Here is an 18,296-nt window from a genome sequence, read left to right on the forward strand (position 1 = left end):
TTTAAAAACGCAGTAAGTTTCAAAGCATAAATAATCAAATTGTTCACAAAATAACGTATTTTTTTCGAAAGTACTCAAATTTTCAAAATTTTCAATATTGGTATCAAACGAAGCGAAATTTTGTATGCTTTTTCACTTCATTTGAGTTTTTTAAATACTTAAGTTTTCACAAAATACCGTATTTTTCGAAAATACTAAAATTTTCAAAATTTACAGTACGAGTATAAAACGTTATTTTGTATGCTTTTCACTGCATTTTTTTTTTAAATCCTAAAATTTTCATAAAATTCCGTATTTTCAGAAAATACGAAAATTTTAAAAATTTGCAATATGGGTATCAAGCAAAACGAAATTTTGCACGGTTTTTCACATTATGTTTTTTTTGTAAAAAAAAACTCTAATTGACTGAAAACGCATAACAAGATTCGCTTCTTTTGATACTCATATTGCAGATTTTTAAAATTTGAATATTTTCGAAAAATACGATATTTTGTGAAAATTTTAGTATTTTTCATAAAACTCTTGTAATGTGAAAATGCATAACAAATTTTGCTTCATTTGATACCCATATTGCAAATTCGAAAATTTGAGTATTTTCGAATAAAAATACGATATTTTATGAAAATTTTAGTATTTTCACAAAAAAAAAAATTGCTAATGAAGCATACCAAAATTTCGCTTCATTTGATACTAACTAATATTGCCAATTTGAAAATTAGAGTATTTTCGAATAAAAATACTTTATTTCTGTGAAAATTTCAGTATTAAAAAAAACTCTTATAATTTTAAAATGCATTACAAATTTTGCGACGTTTGATACCCATATTGTAAATTATAAATTTGAGGATTTTAGAATAAAAATACGGTATTTTGCTAAAATTTTAAAAATTTAAAATTTTCCAAAAATCTCTAATGAAGTGAAAAAGCATAGCAAAATTCCGCTTCGTTTGAAACCCATATTGAATTATGAAAATTTTAGTATTTTCGAATAACATACGGTATTTTGTGAACAATTTTGAAACTAACTAGATTTTCGTTACCGTCCCGACGATAACGATAGAGTTATCGTTAATCGGTTTGCCACATTTGTTTTACTTATTTTTCAAAACATTTTGATGTTTCCTTAGTTTTTGTTTGATTAAATTTGATAAAATTAACATAAAAATTAAGTAACACTAAATTAAATCGCACTGTATTAATCGTGCACTGTCCAACGAATTTTCAAAACAAAACATGTTAAAAAAATGATTTTTATTCAAAAGCAAATTTTCATAATTACTGTCAACCCAGTAAATGTGTGCCAATTTGCGCATGAAGGTAAAATTTTCATGTGCAAAAATCTACGCAAAAACATGCTCACCAGCAGCGCCAACTTTCCATCTGCCAAGTGCTAGTGCAAATAAAAAAAATCCAATTTTAGCTCCTTCAGACTGTATTGTTCGCGAGGACACGAGAATTTCGCATTTGCTCGCCAAAATCTTTGGAGTGCTACTTCTCCGCGTACGCACAACATTCCGGTGTCCCTGACCCTGAACGACCTCCCAATTCTGGAGACACTTAGCAGCCCAAACGGGTCATCAGACCGAGGTCCAATCTCTGGAGATGGAAACCCCCTCATTCGAATCTCCTAACCGGTCAATCACGTAGCTTGGAGTTGGTTGCACAGCGAAAAAGTGTTTTCGAATTGAATTTTAAGTAACGTTAAGTAAAAAATCTCGAATTTTTCTCAGTGCACCCTGGACCACAACCTGTAATAATCGCAACCATGTGATCGACCTGCTCCAATTCGACCTGTTCGTCGTCGTCGTCGTCGCCGAGATCAACCTACTGCGATCTGTAACGCACCCCCCAGAGCACTCTCTCTCTCTGGGCTTTCTGGTCGCAGCAATCTGGTCACTCGTGGTTATGTAATCTCGCAGTAATCTCCCTGCACAAAGCTGCTAGAAGGGTAGTTGCGCGGCTTACTATGATTAAGGTTTGCTGCTGCTGCCTGCGTGAACGTACCCCAAATTCGGAGGTGAGTACACTCTCATGGCAAGCAAGTGACATCATTCAGGTGTCCAAGTTGGAAGCTTAGCAGAGGGAGAAAAAAAAGAGTTATTGACTGGACTACCCTCGATTGTTCAAACAGAAGTCACGAGCGCCTTCGAGATGTGAAGTACACTCAGTTCTGTTTGAAAATCTATCGACATAGTTTGGCAGTGTTGCCAGATTGCCAGAAAGTTATTCATCCCATATTATCTGGGCATAATTTTCATCCCAAATTTAAAATCACATTGAAAAATTCATAAATACAAATAAGTGAAAAGAAATCAAGTCAGGGTTGCCAGATTTTCAAAGTTATTTCTCATCGAATTGGTCAACCCTGTATAAATACTCAACCTGCAGAACTTCAAAAAGAAGCTTCCAAATGTTATCTTCAGCATCAGTTTACGTTTTTCGAAAAGTTTTATAAATATCACTTAAGTGCACATAACATTTGACATGGTTGCCATTTTTTCTAATATCTTAAACTTCTTAAAATAAAAAAAAATATTTTTTTTATTTTTTTTTTTTGCAATTTGAACGCTGAGGTAAATTTTAATAATAATGATTTTTTTTTTTGTGAAACTAAGTGTACTCAAGGCATTTCCGTTCGAAAATTTGCCAAATTCCCCTCGTCTGTAGAAAAAAAAAGCCAAATCGCAGTCAACGTTGAAGGTGCTAATGGTTGCTGGCTTAAATTCGCCTGGGTGTGTGAACATTTTTGCACACGGTGCTCTGCCAGGTGAAAATTTCGGCCCCTGTCTTCAGCGCGGCAAGTGTCAAGTGGGCAAAATGTTTCAATTTGCATCTACGCGATTGTCGCTTCCTGACGACAATCGCAGCGGTCAGATAATCTAATTAGTGGTGGAGAAGCTTCAAAAGCTTCGTGCTCAAATTAAGCTGAAGGCAATTAGGTGATTTTTTTTTGTTGGAAAAATGTGGAATATTGTGTTTTATTTGATGCAAAAATTAAAAAAATAGGAGTGAAAAAAGTTGAAATTTATACTGCCGTTTTACGGCGATATGATGTATACGCCATTGAGGTGATTTTGCTGTAGACACGATTTTCTGATTTAGTTCATTTTTTCAATTCTAAATAACTAATTTCAGGTCTGCTCTGTAGAAACTGTTAAAAAGTACAATAAAAATGTGGCCCCTACAAAATTTCTTGTTTTTTCCTATTCTCTACGATTTTAAACCACAAACATCATTTGGCCGTAAAAATAGCAATAAAAAATCACTACTTTTCCTGCCCAATGATGTATGTATACATTGCTCGATCAAAGCGATCAAAGCTGGCTTTATTTTTTGTCCCAGCTATTTTGATAGCTGAGTGGATCCCGTAATGCATTGTCCACGTGGATACTTTAAGGGTGGGGTGGGGGGGAAGGTATTAGGGAGCGTTCTTTTATTACGTAACGCAGTTGGGGGGAGGGGGGTCGGAGGCCGTGTTACGCTCCATACAAAATTTGTATGGAAATTTTGTTACGAGGGGGGGGTCTAAAAATCCGATTTTGTGCGTTACGTAATAAAAGAACGCTCCCTTAGCGATTGTCTATGCTCCATAAACACATTTTTTGCATAAACAATTGTCAGCAAGGGAGGTGGGTGGGTTTAAAATTTTCAAAAAAGTGTCTACGTGGATGTGGATAAGGTGTCATCCATTAAGTACGTCACATTAAAATCAGCCAAAATTTACTCCACCCCCCTTTGTCACGATTTCCCTATGCTTTTAACACGCAACGTCACGCTTTCTCAAAACCCCCCTCTTCCCTCAGAACGTAACGTACTTTATGGATAATGCCTAATGGACGTCCCCTTAAGAATTAAATCGAAATAATGTAATAAAATATTGCCCAGTCTTGATTTGGTCCCAAAACCTCAAATCAACATTCAAACAGTATTGAATTTGACTTCTATCAATTCTCAATGTATACATACATCATGATTAGTAAAATTGGCGTATACATCATTGTTTGTTTGCTTAATAAAATGGGCCCCAGAGCAGTTTTTTGAAAAAATCTTTCGTCAGGAGGTTGCTTTTAGGATTCTTTATCAGACTGTACAATAAAATTGAAAATGTCCAAAATGGCGTATACATCATATCGCCGTAAAACGGCAGTATAGCCCAATTAACAATCCAATAATATGTGGCCGGCAGCGAAATTATGGAAAAATACAATTTGTTTCAGACTTATAAATAATTTTATAATTTGTTTTTTTTATATGCATGAAACTTTGTCCATTGTTTCCTAAGGTCCAAATTAGCCAAAATAAAAAAAATAGTGTTTTTTGCAAATCAAGTTTTAGTAATAAAAAGTGAAATTAAAAATCACCAAAAAAATTTTTACCGTGTATCATTTTTTTCAGTGTAGTCCTTATCCATTTGCCGAAGACACCAAATCGATCAAAAATTCCATCAAAATATGCAGATTATCGAATTTTCATATATAATTTTTATATGGACAACTGCCAAATTTGTATGGAAAATTATATGGACAAACTAATGATGCAAAATGTCTTCTTTGGACATACCAAAGGCACCAAAAAAGTTTTAGCCAGATTTAAAAATACAAAAATTAAAATTGATGAAAAAAGAACGATTTTGTAGAGAATTGCTTAAAAATGAAAACACGTTTATTTTTTTCGTAATTTTTTTCGATGTTATTTAAAAATCATAATTTGAAAAAAATATTGACTCTATAATAAAGATTTTAAAAAAAATACTAAAACATATCAAAAAATAAAAATCAAAAATCGGAAAAAATTGTCATATTCGAATTTTTATGGTAAAAAAATTTAAAAAATGTTTTTTTTCCGTATACCCTTACTTCCAAATAGTCCTAATCGTAAACCAACAATTTGGTCGAAAACGGGGAAACCAATAAGATGAAAAAAGATGAAGATTTTTTTTATACAAAACACAGGCAAATAAATAATAAAATCTGCATAAAGCTGAAGATTTATAAAGATCAAAAAAAAAATCTAAGTAAACAAAAGTTCAATCACCGATTTCAAAATATAAATATTCGCTAATGATCGACAAAATTTAAATCGACGAAAATCTCTCTCAACAGTAGATTTAATTTTATTTGCAAATGTATTAATGAGATTGAAATTTCTCCCAAAATTCTCAAAATTGATTTTTAAAGCACTAATTTTACCGAAGCTCGATCTCTTCTAAGTTTTTCTCTCAGTGAGTGAAAAGTGAAACTCTACTGATGAAGATTTTTTTCCATGCTATTCTATTCCTACTAAATAATTTGTTTACAAACATTGGCCGTCTACGAAAAGTCACAGCATTATTATTTTGTAGAGGTGAGCAAAACCGCTCTTTTTTAGGAGCCGCTCATTTTCGTTCGCTCTTTAAAAAGAGCCGCTCTTTTGAACGGCTCTTTCGCTCTTTTTCAAAATTTGGATGAAAAGGGGTTTTTCAAGAATCGTGTGATTTTATAAGTTATTTCAAATTGGACTTTTATAAATTACGCCATACCAAATATTTTTTTGAAGTTTATAACCCTCAACTCTGGCCAAAGTCGCAAAAAAAAAATAAAAAAATAAATGCATTTTACACATCCCCAGTTGTATTGCAATCATTAGTTTTCAAAATATCGAAGTATTAATGAACTTATTTTTAAGCCGAAAAAAATGGAATTTCAAAAATTGCTGTTAATTTTAAAATTGCGTTTATTTCTGCAAGAATTAAACATTTTTGTAGTTGGTGCCAGTAAACGCTTTAGTGAATTTCCTACGAGAAAGAGTTCTGCAAGAAATGAACTGATGCTGATATTTTATTTGGAGAAAATATTCTGTGAACTCTTCACAGAAAAAATCAATTCTCGAAATCGTGAATTAAATTCACGAATGCGAGAACCACGAAGGAATATATTCACGTTTATAGTGCAAATGCAGTATGGTGAATAAATTTCTTCGTGGTTCTCACATTCGTGAACCGAATTAACGATTGCGAGAATAGATTTTTTTCTGAGTTCTCTACATTCTGATTTAATCGATAAAGACGGCTGATACCGCCACATCTACAGTATGTAAAAAAAGTATTTACACCCCTTGAGCACTATGCACATTTTGTGATGAAACATGTAAAGAATTTAAAGTTTGACAGGAACCTAGTACTACGTTTTGTTCAGAAACTCATGCCAAACATTTTGCTACAAAAAGCTCATGAAAAGATGATTTCTATAAAAAGTTATATAACAAATACTATTACGAAAATAAAGGTGCAAAAAGTTTGTACACCTTTCGAAAAATTAACATTAATAATGTTATTTGTTGACAAATCACCATAAATCCAGTCTCCCAACTCCAAATAGGCATCCTTGACTGATTAAAAATGATTTGGATTGAATATAAAGTTTACTAACTACTTAGTATAAAAGTTTATATAACTCTGGAAATTCTATATAAAACTTATCTAAACTTAATTTTGCAAACTTTTAATTCAACTAAATGTCAATATATACCATAGAATTGCTAAATAAACATTTTGGAGTGGGTATAACACCGTTTTGGGGGTATTTGTATCGATAGAATAGATTTTTCGTTGGAATTTCGTACCAACCCGGAATTACGTCGTCGGAAAATCCGCCGGCATTCGAACCGGTCCATAATTCTTAAGTCAACCTATGTGGCATCGGAAAGGGCATAAAATTTCCGATCTTTTGATACCCATACATCTAGGTTTTCTATAAAACCCACGTTTTTAAATACCTGGGCAAAAGTAAGTTTGATCCACGAGAACAAAAATTACGAAATTCCATACATTTTGGCAGATTGCTCAAACAAAACCATAACAACGTTTTTACCTAGGTATTTTAAATCGTGGGTTTTATAGAAAACCTAGATGTATGGGTATCAAAATCGGAAATTTTATGCCCTTTCCGATGCCACATAGGTTCGAATGCCGGCGGCCGGCGGATTTTCCGACGACGTAATTCCGGATTGGTACGAAATTCCAACGAAAATCTATTCTATCGATACAAATACCCCAAAACGGTGTTATACCCACTCCAAAATGTTTATTTAGCAATTATATGGTAATATATTGACATTTAGTTGAATTAAAAGTTTGCAAAATTAAGTTTAGATAAGTTTTATATAGAATTTCCAGAGTTATATAAACTTTTATACTAAGTTGTTAGTAAACTTTATATTCAATCCAAATTATTTTATAAATCAGTCAAGGATACCTATTTGAAGTTGGGAGACTGGATTTATGGTGATTTGTCAACAAATAACATTATTAATGTTAATTTTTCGAAAGGTGTACAAACTTTTTGCACCTTTTAGTTTCGTAATAGTATTTGTTATATAACTTTTATAGAAATCATCTTTTCATGAGCTTTTTGTAGCAAAATGTCTGGCATGAGTTTCTGAACAAAACGTAGTACTAGGTTTCTGTCAACATTAAATTGTTTAGATGTTTCATCACAATATGTGCATAGTGCCCAAGGGGTGTAAATACTTTTTTTACATACTGTATAAACGCTAAAGTCTAATCGGACAAAATTATTTTTTTTTCAAAATCTCTTTGATATTCAGTAGATTTTTGTTAATATTTGACAAATTATGCTATTTAAAATGCTCAAATTTGAATTCCGGTATTACTTTAATGTACACATAGTTGTACAATGAAAAGTTTATTTCATTTTGTTTAGAAAATCATTTACTTTTGGGATTGATTTTTATAAGCATTGAAATGTTTGAAATTGCATTTTCGATTCTCAAAAACAAATTTAATACTTTTTTTTTTGGAAATTCAATAAATTATATTTATAACAAAAATCATGCCATATTGAAACGGTTCTTTTAAAAGACCGGAGTTTAAAAAAGAATCACGGTTTTTTTTTGTGAGCCATGGTTCGTTCGCTCTTTTTAGTGAATCGGCTCTTTGAGCGGTTCGCTCTTTTTTTGCCCACCTCTATTATTTTGTATTAGTTAATCACCAAAATCCCTGCCGAAAATTTCAGAATAGATTTTTAAAACTTTTTATTTGCCAAAATTTCGAGAAGGAGAGAAGAGGAACTCGGATACCCTTGATTTTTTTTATTAGTGAGTGCAAAAGAAAAACTTTATTGATGGCTGATCACCAATAAATGCTTTTGTTTACAAACAATAATCATCTGCAAAAAGTGACAGCAAACTTAGTTTCATCTACTAATGTTGAAAGGAATCGAAGCCATGAACAAAAGATATTTAAGAACTGATATGTTTAACTTTCATTTTGCTCTATTGTTAGTGATTCTTCCATGATCATCAAAAAATGCCATTGTTTGTAAACATTGGTCGTATGCGAAAAGTGACAGTATAGTTAGCTACGTTAATTCAAACGAGAATGTATTAGTGTGATCGAAATTTCTCCTGAAAATCTCTAAATTCATTCACCGAACTGTAATTTTTTCGATATCTCACGAAAGAGAGGACAGAATCTTGTTCGAATTTTTGTCTATGTAGTTTGAAAACTCTTTAAAAAATGATGAAAACAACAAATTATATGCTTTAATCTATCAACACAAATTAACCAATGTAACTTGATCCCTCATTACACAAAAGAATATCGTTTGCCCCACAATTAGTCAACTGTTTCAAAACCCACCTACATGCAAACCCCCTAGCCCTCTCCCATCGCTCAAACTTATCGTAAACAAATTAAGTCAAGCGTAAAGCGTTTCCTTCGCCACCAGCGATGCTTGAAATTGCACCACCAAGCAAACTGGATTTGCATTTGCACGTCAAAGTACCTCCCCCATGCCGATCTGTCACACCTGAGTAGGCTTAAGAAGACACTGGTTTACTTGGATCGCGGGGGGCTCGTCCAACAACAAGAACATAAACAACAAAGAGCTGTCAAATTGGCGATTGTTGAATCAAAGATGTTCTTCGAAGATTGTCAAACCGCACCAAAGTCACGTCTTACGTGGAAGTTCCCCAAAACGTGCCGGCACCGCGAAGCCTGGAAGAAACCCCGGGCAAGTCTTTATTGCGCATTAAGTTGAGCGCGCGAAGCTTGTATTCATTCTGAGATTTTTATGTTTGTATTTTTTTTGTGTTATGTCCGATTCCTGGTTCTGGGGACCTCCACCGCCTACTGATGTTCCGATTCGGACTCTGAATGTCACAGAGAATGTTTTTTTGCGTGGTAATTTTGGGGGGACTTTTTTGACAGTTCTTGTTTGTTTGAGGTTAGGTCACACTAAATGGTACTAACGCTTGCAGTTCCGGTGCGTTCCGCAGCTCCGCGATGGCCGTCGAGATGATGATCTGGGCGGCCGGCAGGGCCAGCAGGGCCGTCTCGAACAGCAGCATGTTGTCCTTGTTGGCGTTCAGCAGGATGTCGGGCGAGGCCGGTTCCGAGTCGGTGTCGCTGCCACTTCCGGCGCTGCTTCCGCTGCTGCTGCTGGATGAGCTGCCAGCACTGGTGATGGCACTGTCCGTCGAGCAGGCACTCGGGTAGCGCGACCGGGGCATGTAGTCCGCCTCCAGGTCCAGCCCGGCGCGGGAGTACTTTTGCTTGCGGTAGACCGGCGGCCGGATCACATCCGACTTTTCCGACGACTTCTTCCGCAGGTAGTCCACCGTTCCGATCGTGTTCGTCAACTTGAGCACGTACTTCTTGAACATCATGGTAGGCTTTGACGCGACACTTTTTACGCTATTACGTCCTAGTGGGTCACGAATGACCGGTAACTCAACGTCTACTTGGATCGCCCCTTCTAGAGGAGCTTAGTCTTTTTGGCAACACTGTTTTTATTAGTTTTTAATGTTTTCTACGGTGATTTTTTCACTTCTTCAGCTGGACCTTCTGATCACTTGACTTCTTCTGCTTGGCTTCGGCCTCGGCGACCTTCTGGGCGTCACTCTTCGGCAGCAGGAACTCCACAATGTGCTCGAAGAAGAATCCACCGGACATTTTGGCAACACTTTTTTTTCCTTCAAACTTGCTTAGGGAAATCACAAACGCTCTTCCCAGCACACTCCACGTGTTTGTTCTTCAACTCAACTTCAAAATTCGCGTGGCTGCCCTGGGTGTGGCGGTCCTTCCAATCGCTGGAGGATCGTCTCAAAATACCAAAAAACCGGTTAAATTTGGTAAACAAACAAAATTCGCTGCAATTCCCGATCGTCCACTCAAATCGGAACGTGACCTTCCCTAAGACTGTCACCAAAAGTAGGCTCCTTTCCCCTTTTCGTCCTTTTTTACCAGAGAAGACAGAGAGAATTTTTTTATTTTCGGAGCCCCGGAGATGCTTTTGGTACCTGAATTTGCGGCGAACTAAGCCGATTTCCATCGATGGACTGTCGTTTAATATGAGATTTTTTTTTCGCGCGACTTCTCTTTCTTTGGACGAGAGCGCGCGAAAAAAAAATCGAGAGTCTCTCACTCTCACTGATCGCGACGCGATGTGAGGTGACTCGTTGATCGGTGTCGCGATATCGCGCACTCTGCGAGGGATCTGGGCGCGCAGATTTGGGTAGATAACGTGCGAACAGGGGGAAAAGTGACAAGAAGTTAGGTCGCGGGAATTGGAGCAGGCAGGTGAGTTTGGGAGTGGTTTTTCAGTTAGTTATGTTAAGAATTTCTTACTAATTGATTTTATTGCAATACAATCTTTTGGAATTACAAAAGAAATTTCGTTTTTTTAAACAATAAAAAAAAATATCACATCTATCTATGTAAAAATAAAAATTTAAATAAAAATTTCAGAGTATAACCACAATCACATTCTTTACCAAGTTATAGTATTCTGAGTCATAAGAAATACGAATTCTAATTAGTATTTGTTTGTCTGATTATCACATTTTCGGTGATGTTGATGCGAGGGGTGTGACAGTTTAAACAAAGAACGAAAATTCTAAATAAATAAATGCAATAAATACCAATACCAATAAAAAATATCAGTGGTAATACACAGATTATCAATCTTATTTTTTATTTGACCTGAGCAATTCTCTACGAAATCGGTCTTTTTTCTTCAATTTTAATTTTTGTATTTTTTAATCCGGCTGAAACTTTTTTGGTGCCTTCGGTATGCCCAAAGAAGCCATTTTGCATCATTAGTTTGTCCATATAATTTTCCATACAAATTCGGCAGCTGTCCATACAAAATGATGTATGAAAATTCAAAATCTGTATCTTTTGAAGGAATTTTTGATCGATTTGGTGTCTTCGGCAAAGTTGTAGGTATGGATACGGACTACACTGGAAAAATAATACACGGTAAAAAAATTTGGTGATTTTTTATTTAACTTTTATCACTAAAACTTGATTTACAAAAAACACTATTTTTAATTTTTTTATTTTTGATATGTTTTAGAAGACATAAAATGCCAACTTTTCAGAAATTTCCAGGTTGTGCAAAAATCACTGACCGAGTTATGAATTTTTAATCAATACTGATTTTTCAAAAATCGAAATTTTGGTCGTAAAAATTTTTCAACTTCATTTTTCGATGTAAAATCAAATTTGCAATCAAAAAGTACTTTACTAAAATTTTGATAAAGTGCACCGTTTTCAAGTTATAGCCATATTTAAGTGACTTTTTTGAAAATAGTCGCAGTTTTTCATTTTTTTAAATTAGTGCACATGTTTGCCCAGTTTTGAAAAAAATATTTTTGAAAAGCTGAGAAAATTCTCTATATTTTGCTTATTCGGACTATGTTGATACGACCTTTAGTTGCTGAGATATTGCAATGCAAAGGTTTAAAAACAGGAAAATTGATGTTTTCTAAGTTTCACCCAAACAACCCACCATTTTCTGTCGTCAATATCTCAGCAACTAATGGTCCGATTTTCAATGTTAATATATGAAACAATTGTGAAATTTTCCGATCTTTTCGAAAAAAATATTTTTGGAATTTTCAAATCAAGACAAACATTTTAAAAGGGCGTAATATTGAATGTTTGGCCTTTGTGAAATGTTAGTCTTGATTTGAAAATTCCAAAAATATTTTTTTCGAAGAGATCGGAAAATTTCACAAATGTTTCATATATTAACATTGAAAATCGGACCATTAGTTGCTGAGATATTGACGATAGAAAATGGTGGGTTGTTTGGGTGAAACTTAGAAAACATCAATTTTCCTGTTTTTAAACCTTTGCATTGCAATATCTCAGCAACTAAAGGTCGTATCAACAAAGTCCAAATAAGCAAAATATAGAGAATTTTCTCAGCTTTTCAAAAATATTTTTTTCAAAACTGGGCAAACATGTGCACTAATTTAAAAAAATGAAAAACTGCGACTATTTTCAAAAAAGTCACTTAAATATGGCTATAACTTGAAAACGGTGCACTTTATCAAAATTTCAGTAAAGTACTTTTTGATTGCAAATTTGATTTTACATTGAAAATGAAGTTGAAAATTTTTACTACCAAAATTTCGATTTTTGAAAAATCAGTATTGATTAAAAATTCATAACTCGGTCAGTGATTTTTGCACAACCTGAAATTTCTGAAAAGTTGGCATTTTATGCCTTCTAAAACATATCAAAAAAAAAAAATTAAAAATAGTGTTTTTGTAAATCAAGTTTTAGTGATAAAGTTAAATAAAAAATCACCAAATTTTTTTACCGTGTATTATTTTTTCCAGTGTAGTCCGTATCCATACCTACAACTTTGCCGAAGACACCAAATCGATCAAAAATTCCTTCAAAAGATACAGATTTTGAATTTTCATACATCATTTTTGTATGGACAGCTGCCGAATTTGTATGGAAAATTATATGGACAAACTAATGATGCAAAATGGCTTCTTTGGGCATACCGAAGGCACCAAAAAAGTTTCAGTCGGATTAAAAAATACAAAAAAAAATCGAATGACCGAATTCCTAGAGAACTGCTCACCTTGAAACTATTAACTGAAATGGTTATGTCATCTTCCAAGAATTGTAGCCATCAATAAACATTTAAATGAATACATTTAAAAAATCTATTTTTGATTGATCACTGATTTGCCTGATTTTAGCGTGACGTACTTTATGGATGAAGCCTTATATATTTTCTGAAAAATACGAAATAAATACAAACAAAATGGTATACAACCATACTGACCATTGCTGTTAGAGAAGTTTGAACACACAAGAAGTACTCTTCAATAAATTTTAAAAAGGTTAAGTTAACTTCAAAAGATTAAGTTAACTTCAAAGCTCTGAAAAGCATCAATCCCGATCGGCCATTTGTCGGCCATGTTTGTTTTAGAAAAACATTCAAATCTTGATTCAGAATGTTTTAATCAAAAATGGTTTTCTCTGTGTTGTTTGTAGAAGCATTTTACATATATGTAGTGATTATTTTTTCATTTCAATTTACTGTTTCTGGACCCTTTATTCCTTGGAAAAATTTACACTAAAAGGCAAAAGAATCAAAATTACGAGTTTTTAGTGTTATTGAAACATAAATTTAAAACATTTTCGGATTTATAGGAAATTTCAGTAAAACAATTTTTAAGAAAATTAAGAAACTGTTCGGGATCTGGTACATTTCGCCGACGGTCGTTTCGCCGCATGGTACATTTCGTTGAAAGGACGTTTCGCCGAATTGCATAAAATTTATTTTTATGTATGATTTATGGTACTTTTTCGCAGCAGTGCTATCTTGTCCCTCGTTCATACAAACTTGTATGGGAGCATTCTTTTCTTAAATAACGCAGTTGGGAGGGAGGATTCCATAACAAAAAACTATGAAAATGTTGTTACGAATGGGTAGGAGGTAGAAACATCAATTTCATACCTATGAAGGAGCGGCAAGATATTAATATTATAAAATTATATCTTTCATAAAAAGTAAACTTACAGGAACTTACAGAAATAATTAAAATGATTTGTATAAAAAAATAGAATAATGCATGAACTAACAGAAATTATTCAAAATTATATGCTTTATTAAAAAAAACTGCTCATATTTTAGAGAATGCAAAAACTCACGAAAATAATATAAATGATTTGCATTAAATAACCTAAATTAAAAAAAATCACAGAAATAATTCAAAATTATATGTTGAAAATAAAAATTTGTTAAATTTTATTTGATTTGACTTTTACCCTAATAATGTCATTCGTCATTTGAATATTAAAAAAAAAATCAAAATCAAAATCAAATTATTCGCTCTACAGCTTTGCCTTGGCGTTCTCGATTGCGAGATTCCTACTCGAAACTAGGTGTCCGAAGGCTTGATTGTTGAGGCAATTGCAAACCTCTTTGTACACCTTAGCTTCCATCCACCCCGGGATTCGAACTGACGACCTTTGGATTGTTAGTCCAACTGCCTACCAGCGACTCCACCGAGGCAGGACCCAGGGAGACGACTCCTACACCTGGACTGAGCTAACGACCTAACCTTTTTAGGTTAGTCCGGGGCCAACATTTACTTCCCGTCCGACGGAAGGCGTGATCAGACAAATCTCGTCTCGAAAAATGCCACCGGGACCGTCTGGGATCGAACCCAGGCCGACTGGGTGAGAGGCAATCACGCTTACCCCTACACCACGGTCCCGAAAATAGCCTCTTATGTTTTAAAAGAATGCAATAACCCACAGAAATAATTTAAATTATTCGCTTTAGAAAACTAAGAATGCATAAATTCACAGAATTTATTAAAAATTAAATGATGAAAAATAAAATAAAAACTCTTGTTTTAAAGAATGCACAAACTCACAGAAATAAAACAAATATATATGCTGAAAATTTAAAGAACTGTTCATGTTTCAAAGAATGCAACAACTAACAGAAATTATACAACTAACATGAAAAACAAAGATATTAGGGGAACAGCATCTAATTCCAGAGTGCCTCTTATGTTGGCAGGTCAGAACTTTGACATTCAATTAAAGCTAATTAAAATCGTTTTCAACTGAAATCGAATAAATAAATATAGCATATTTATTTTTTTCGAGTGTTTTACCCGAAGCATTTTTTTTAATTCCATGATATAAATGATTTTTTTTAAAGAGATAAATATTGTTTTCTTCTATTATTTTTTCAAACGTGATCTGTCACAACATATATTTTCAGAAAATAACACAAATCACAATCACATCAACAATTGATAAGTTGTTGAAATGTTGAAATTCACCGTTTCTAAGTAACTTTAATAAGGGATGATTTCACTTAAAACAATTTTCATTTACGTCTTTTGTATATTTTTTAAATAGGCGTGAAGTTTCCTCTATAACTTTAATTTTTTACTAAAAGTATCTGACAAAAATTTGCTGTGAAATAGCAACATAAAGATTTGAATTTTTCTGTGCGATTTCCTTTTAAAGTATTACCGTTTTGAAGTGTAATGTTTGATTTGACTTAACTTTTGAAAATGATTTCAGAATTGTGTTGCTGTCATACGTAAACAAGTAAACATGTAACAAGTCTTAGCTGAAATATTTCAGGAATCAACAAAATAATTAAATTTATTCCTGAAATATTTCAGTAAACTCCCGTTTCATTTTTTACAAACACTAGATCATTTTGTACATTTTTGGGCCCCTCTAGACAATTGTAGAGCCTGTCAAAATGAACATTTTTATTCTTGAAAAACGAATTTTTGTAAATTCAGTCAAAAGTTATGGGCAAAAACCGATATAAAAATGCTCATTTTCAAATTGAGATTAAAAGAATTAAACCAAAAAGATGGAGGTGTGGAGGATGGAGATATGATATTTTCAGCAAATGTACTCTAAAATGTGTACTTTCAGATGCTTCTAAGAGCTAGGTCAAACTCCACCACCTTTTCAAGCTGTTCACATTTCAAAATGGCGTCTTTTTCGCCGTATTTTGGCTATAACTTTCGTTTAAAAGGTCCGATTTTCGCTCTCTTAAGAGATAAATGTGTGTTTTGATAAACTCTACAAATGTCTAGAGGACACCATATCGCTACGATATAAGCCTGAGTTGATAAATTAAAAAAAAACGCATTTTTCCAAAAACACCTCAACATAAATTACAGAAATCGCTATAAAAACTTCCCGTTTGAAGATAGAGCTTTGTGCCCTAGAGCAAAGTTGCTCAGAATGGTGTTCCCTACAATTTTTCTGAAGCGCTATCTCGGCATCCCGCCAAAATTAAAATTCTGAACCACCCTAAAATTTTGACCACCCTAATGTCCAGAAGGTGCCCCTTTTGACCCTGATCATTTGTCCCGAAGACACTAAAGCTCTAAATCTTAACGTGTGGCCGCTATCAATTTTGTCACGCTAGATTTCGGGTTCGGACCACTGTGCAATGATACAAAATGCCGTTCTTTGTCATGTGAAAGCCACGCATAAAGTATTATCCAAGTAAACTAAATAAAAATTAAATCCATTTCAGAATTTAGTGGAGAATTGGTCATATTTCTTGAATTTGAGATTTTTCAAAGATAATTTAAATAATCAAACCACAACAACAACAAGCGAAATATTGTTGATGCATAACAAAAGAATTTTTAAGCATCGGCTCAACAAAAATATATATTTGAAAAATTCGTGCTGATTGAAAGTCTTTTAAAATTAATGACAGTTCAAAATTTGTTACACCAGGAAAATGTAAGATAGTAGCGCGCAGATTTTTTTTTTGCTATACGCTTGCTAGATTTTATTTTAAAATATATTGTTGTAAGTTTAAAACACACACAATGCAGGCATAAAATTAAATTAAATGTTAGTGACCAAATGTATTTCTCAAAAATTTACATTTTACCACAAAAAAAAAATATATAAAATTATATGAATTAATGTCCTACCCCTCGGCAATCGATGGCGCTTCAATTCGTGGCAGAGGTGACCTTTTTCGTGTTTGTTTTTTTTTTTTGACTGCACAAAGTTCGGTCAACACCGGCTAAACCAAGCCGCAGCAGCAGCGCGTTCTAATTGTGACGTTTAAGCTGCGTGTGATCGATAAGTTGACTCCGTGGTGAAGCTTGATTCTGACAAATTTGCCGCTTTTTGTTGATTTTTACTGTTTTTTATTTATTTTAAATATTTAGTTGAATCTTTGAAGTTTTGGAACATTACATAAACAAAGGGTACTTAAATCTAACAAGCATCGAAGCAAGTGACTTTGGTTGTTAATTCTTGACAAGATACAAATGAGTCACTTAGCCGCATATCGCGTCATGTTTCGTCATTAGTGTAAACAGAACTATAAAAAATGGTACATCAATTTGTCGCGAGATGCGTCACGCAGCGCAAAATTCATTTTAGTTATTCCGCAGAGTTTTTACTGTAGCTTCCTCGTCATATATAAAGCTGTTTAACTCTTAGCTGTCTAACAATTTTGCAAAGATATTCTTTAAAACAATTTTGAACCTTTTTTTCATCTTAAGATTTTCCGTTTTTTTTTAGTTTTGCTTTGCTTTAAAGTGTCCTTCTTTTTGACACTTTGAAAGTTCCACAAATCAAATTCCAACGGAAATCTTTCAACGTGGAATATTTATTATTCGACAAAAGCAGTTTTAACAACCGCCACGAACAATGCGCGACTTACGGTGAACCCATCATCCCGGCGCAGTCGTACCTAATTGGACGGACAAATTTGCGGTTACAATTAGGAAGCCACTGGTAATTTATTTGTTTTGGACACCTTATTTTCAACAGTTTGCTGCTGCTGACAGCGCAAGGTTTCTCTGTCACATTTCTCGCGTGTTGGGCCTCCTCTATTATAGGCAAAATAGAGGAGACTTTGATTGTTTCTTCCTGCGCAGTGAGTGGGCACAATTTTTCATTCCTGAAACCCCTCGCCATGATTGATCGATTGATTTTTGCTGCAACTTTGTAGCGGCGAAAATTTGTATTGTCCCGCTCAGGTGCGACATGTGCTTCGAATTTGCCTCGTGCTGCGATATTAATAATTTCAAAACAGGAGGAAACTACTTAAAGCTACTCCTCCGCAAAATCAAGCTAAAAATAACACAGCATCCGGGAACATGCGTCTGGAATAAGCACCCAAAAGTCGGGAATAGTGGGCAGATCCTCAAACAAGATACAAAATTTGGGACCCCGTCAAGATCAGTGTCACCTCTCTGGACCAGTTTCGGATGTTCGCAGAACAGAGAGAGAAGTGTTACGAATTCCACTGCGTCAAAACAACTTCTAAGTCTGCGACGTACAGACACTTTTAACATGGCTACATTTCCACTATGGGCGTTTGTTGTTTACTAGCCAACATGTTTGTTTTTGCGGTTGTCTGGAGAAAAGAGGTAACAATAAGTCTGATTTGAACTTAAGCATCATAACCTAAATTTATCTTGAAAATGTGTAATTACTATTCTTACCAGAAAAAGGTGCA

The 18,296-nt window shown here is 34.1% G+C and overlaps 1 protein-coding gene across 2 annotated transcripts in view; it reads right to left on the reverse strand.

Moving 5' to 3' along the window:
- LOC6048311 (tyrosine-protein phosphatase corkscrew) overlaps positions 1-10,322 on the reverse strand; it is a 47,777-nt gene extending 37,455 nt beyond the window's left edge. The window contains exon 1 of one of the 2 annotated variants that reach the window (XM_038263544.1): positions 9,251-10,322. In XM_038263544.1, coding sequence (XP_038119472.1) covers positions 9,251-9,666 — 416 coding nt within the window. In that variant the 5' untranslated portion in view covers positions 9,667-10,322. The remainder of the gene's footprint in view (positions 1-9,250) is intronic. The other variant, XM_038263545.1, reaches the window with a different exon arrangement.
- Positions 10,323-18,296: the final 7,974 nt, after the last annotated feature.

Source organism: Culex quinquefasciatus, chromosome 3 (assembly GCF_015732765.1).
Source record: "Culex quinquefasciatus strain JHB chromosome 3, VPISU_Cqui_1.0_pri_paternal, whole genome shotgun sequence".
Classification (NCBI taxonomy): domain Eukaryota; kingdom Metazoa; phylum Arthropoda; class Insecta; order Diptera; family Culicidae; genus Culex; species Culex quinquefasciatus.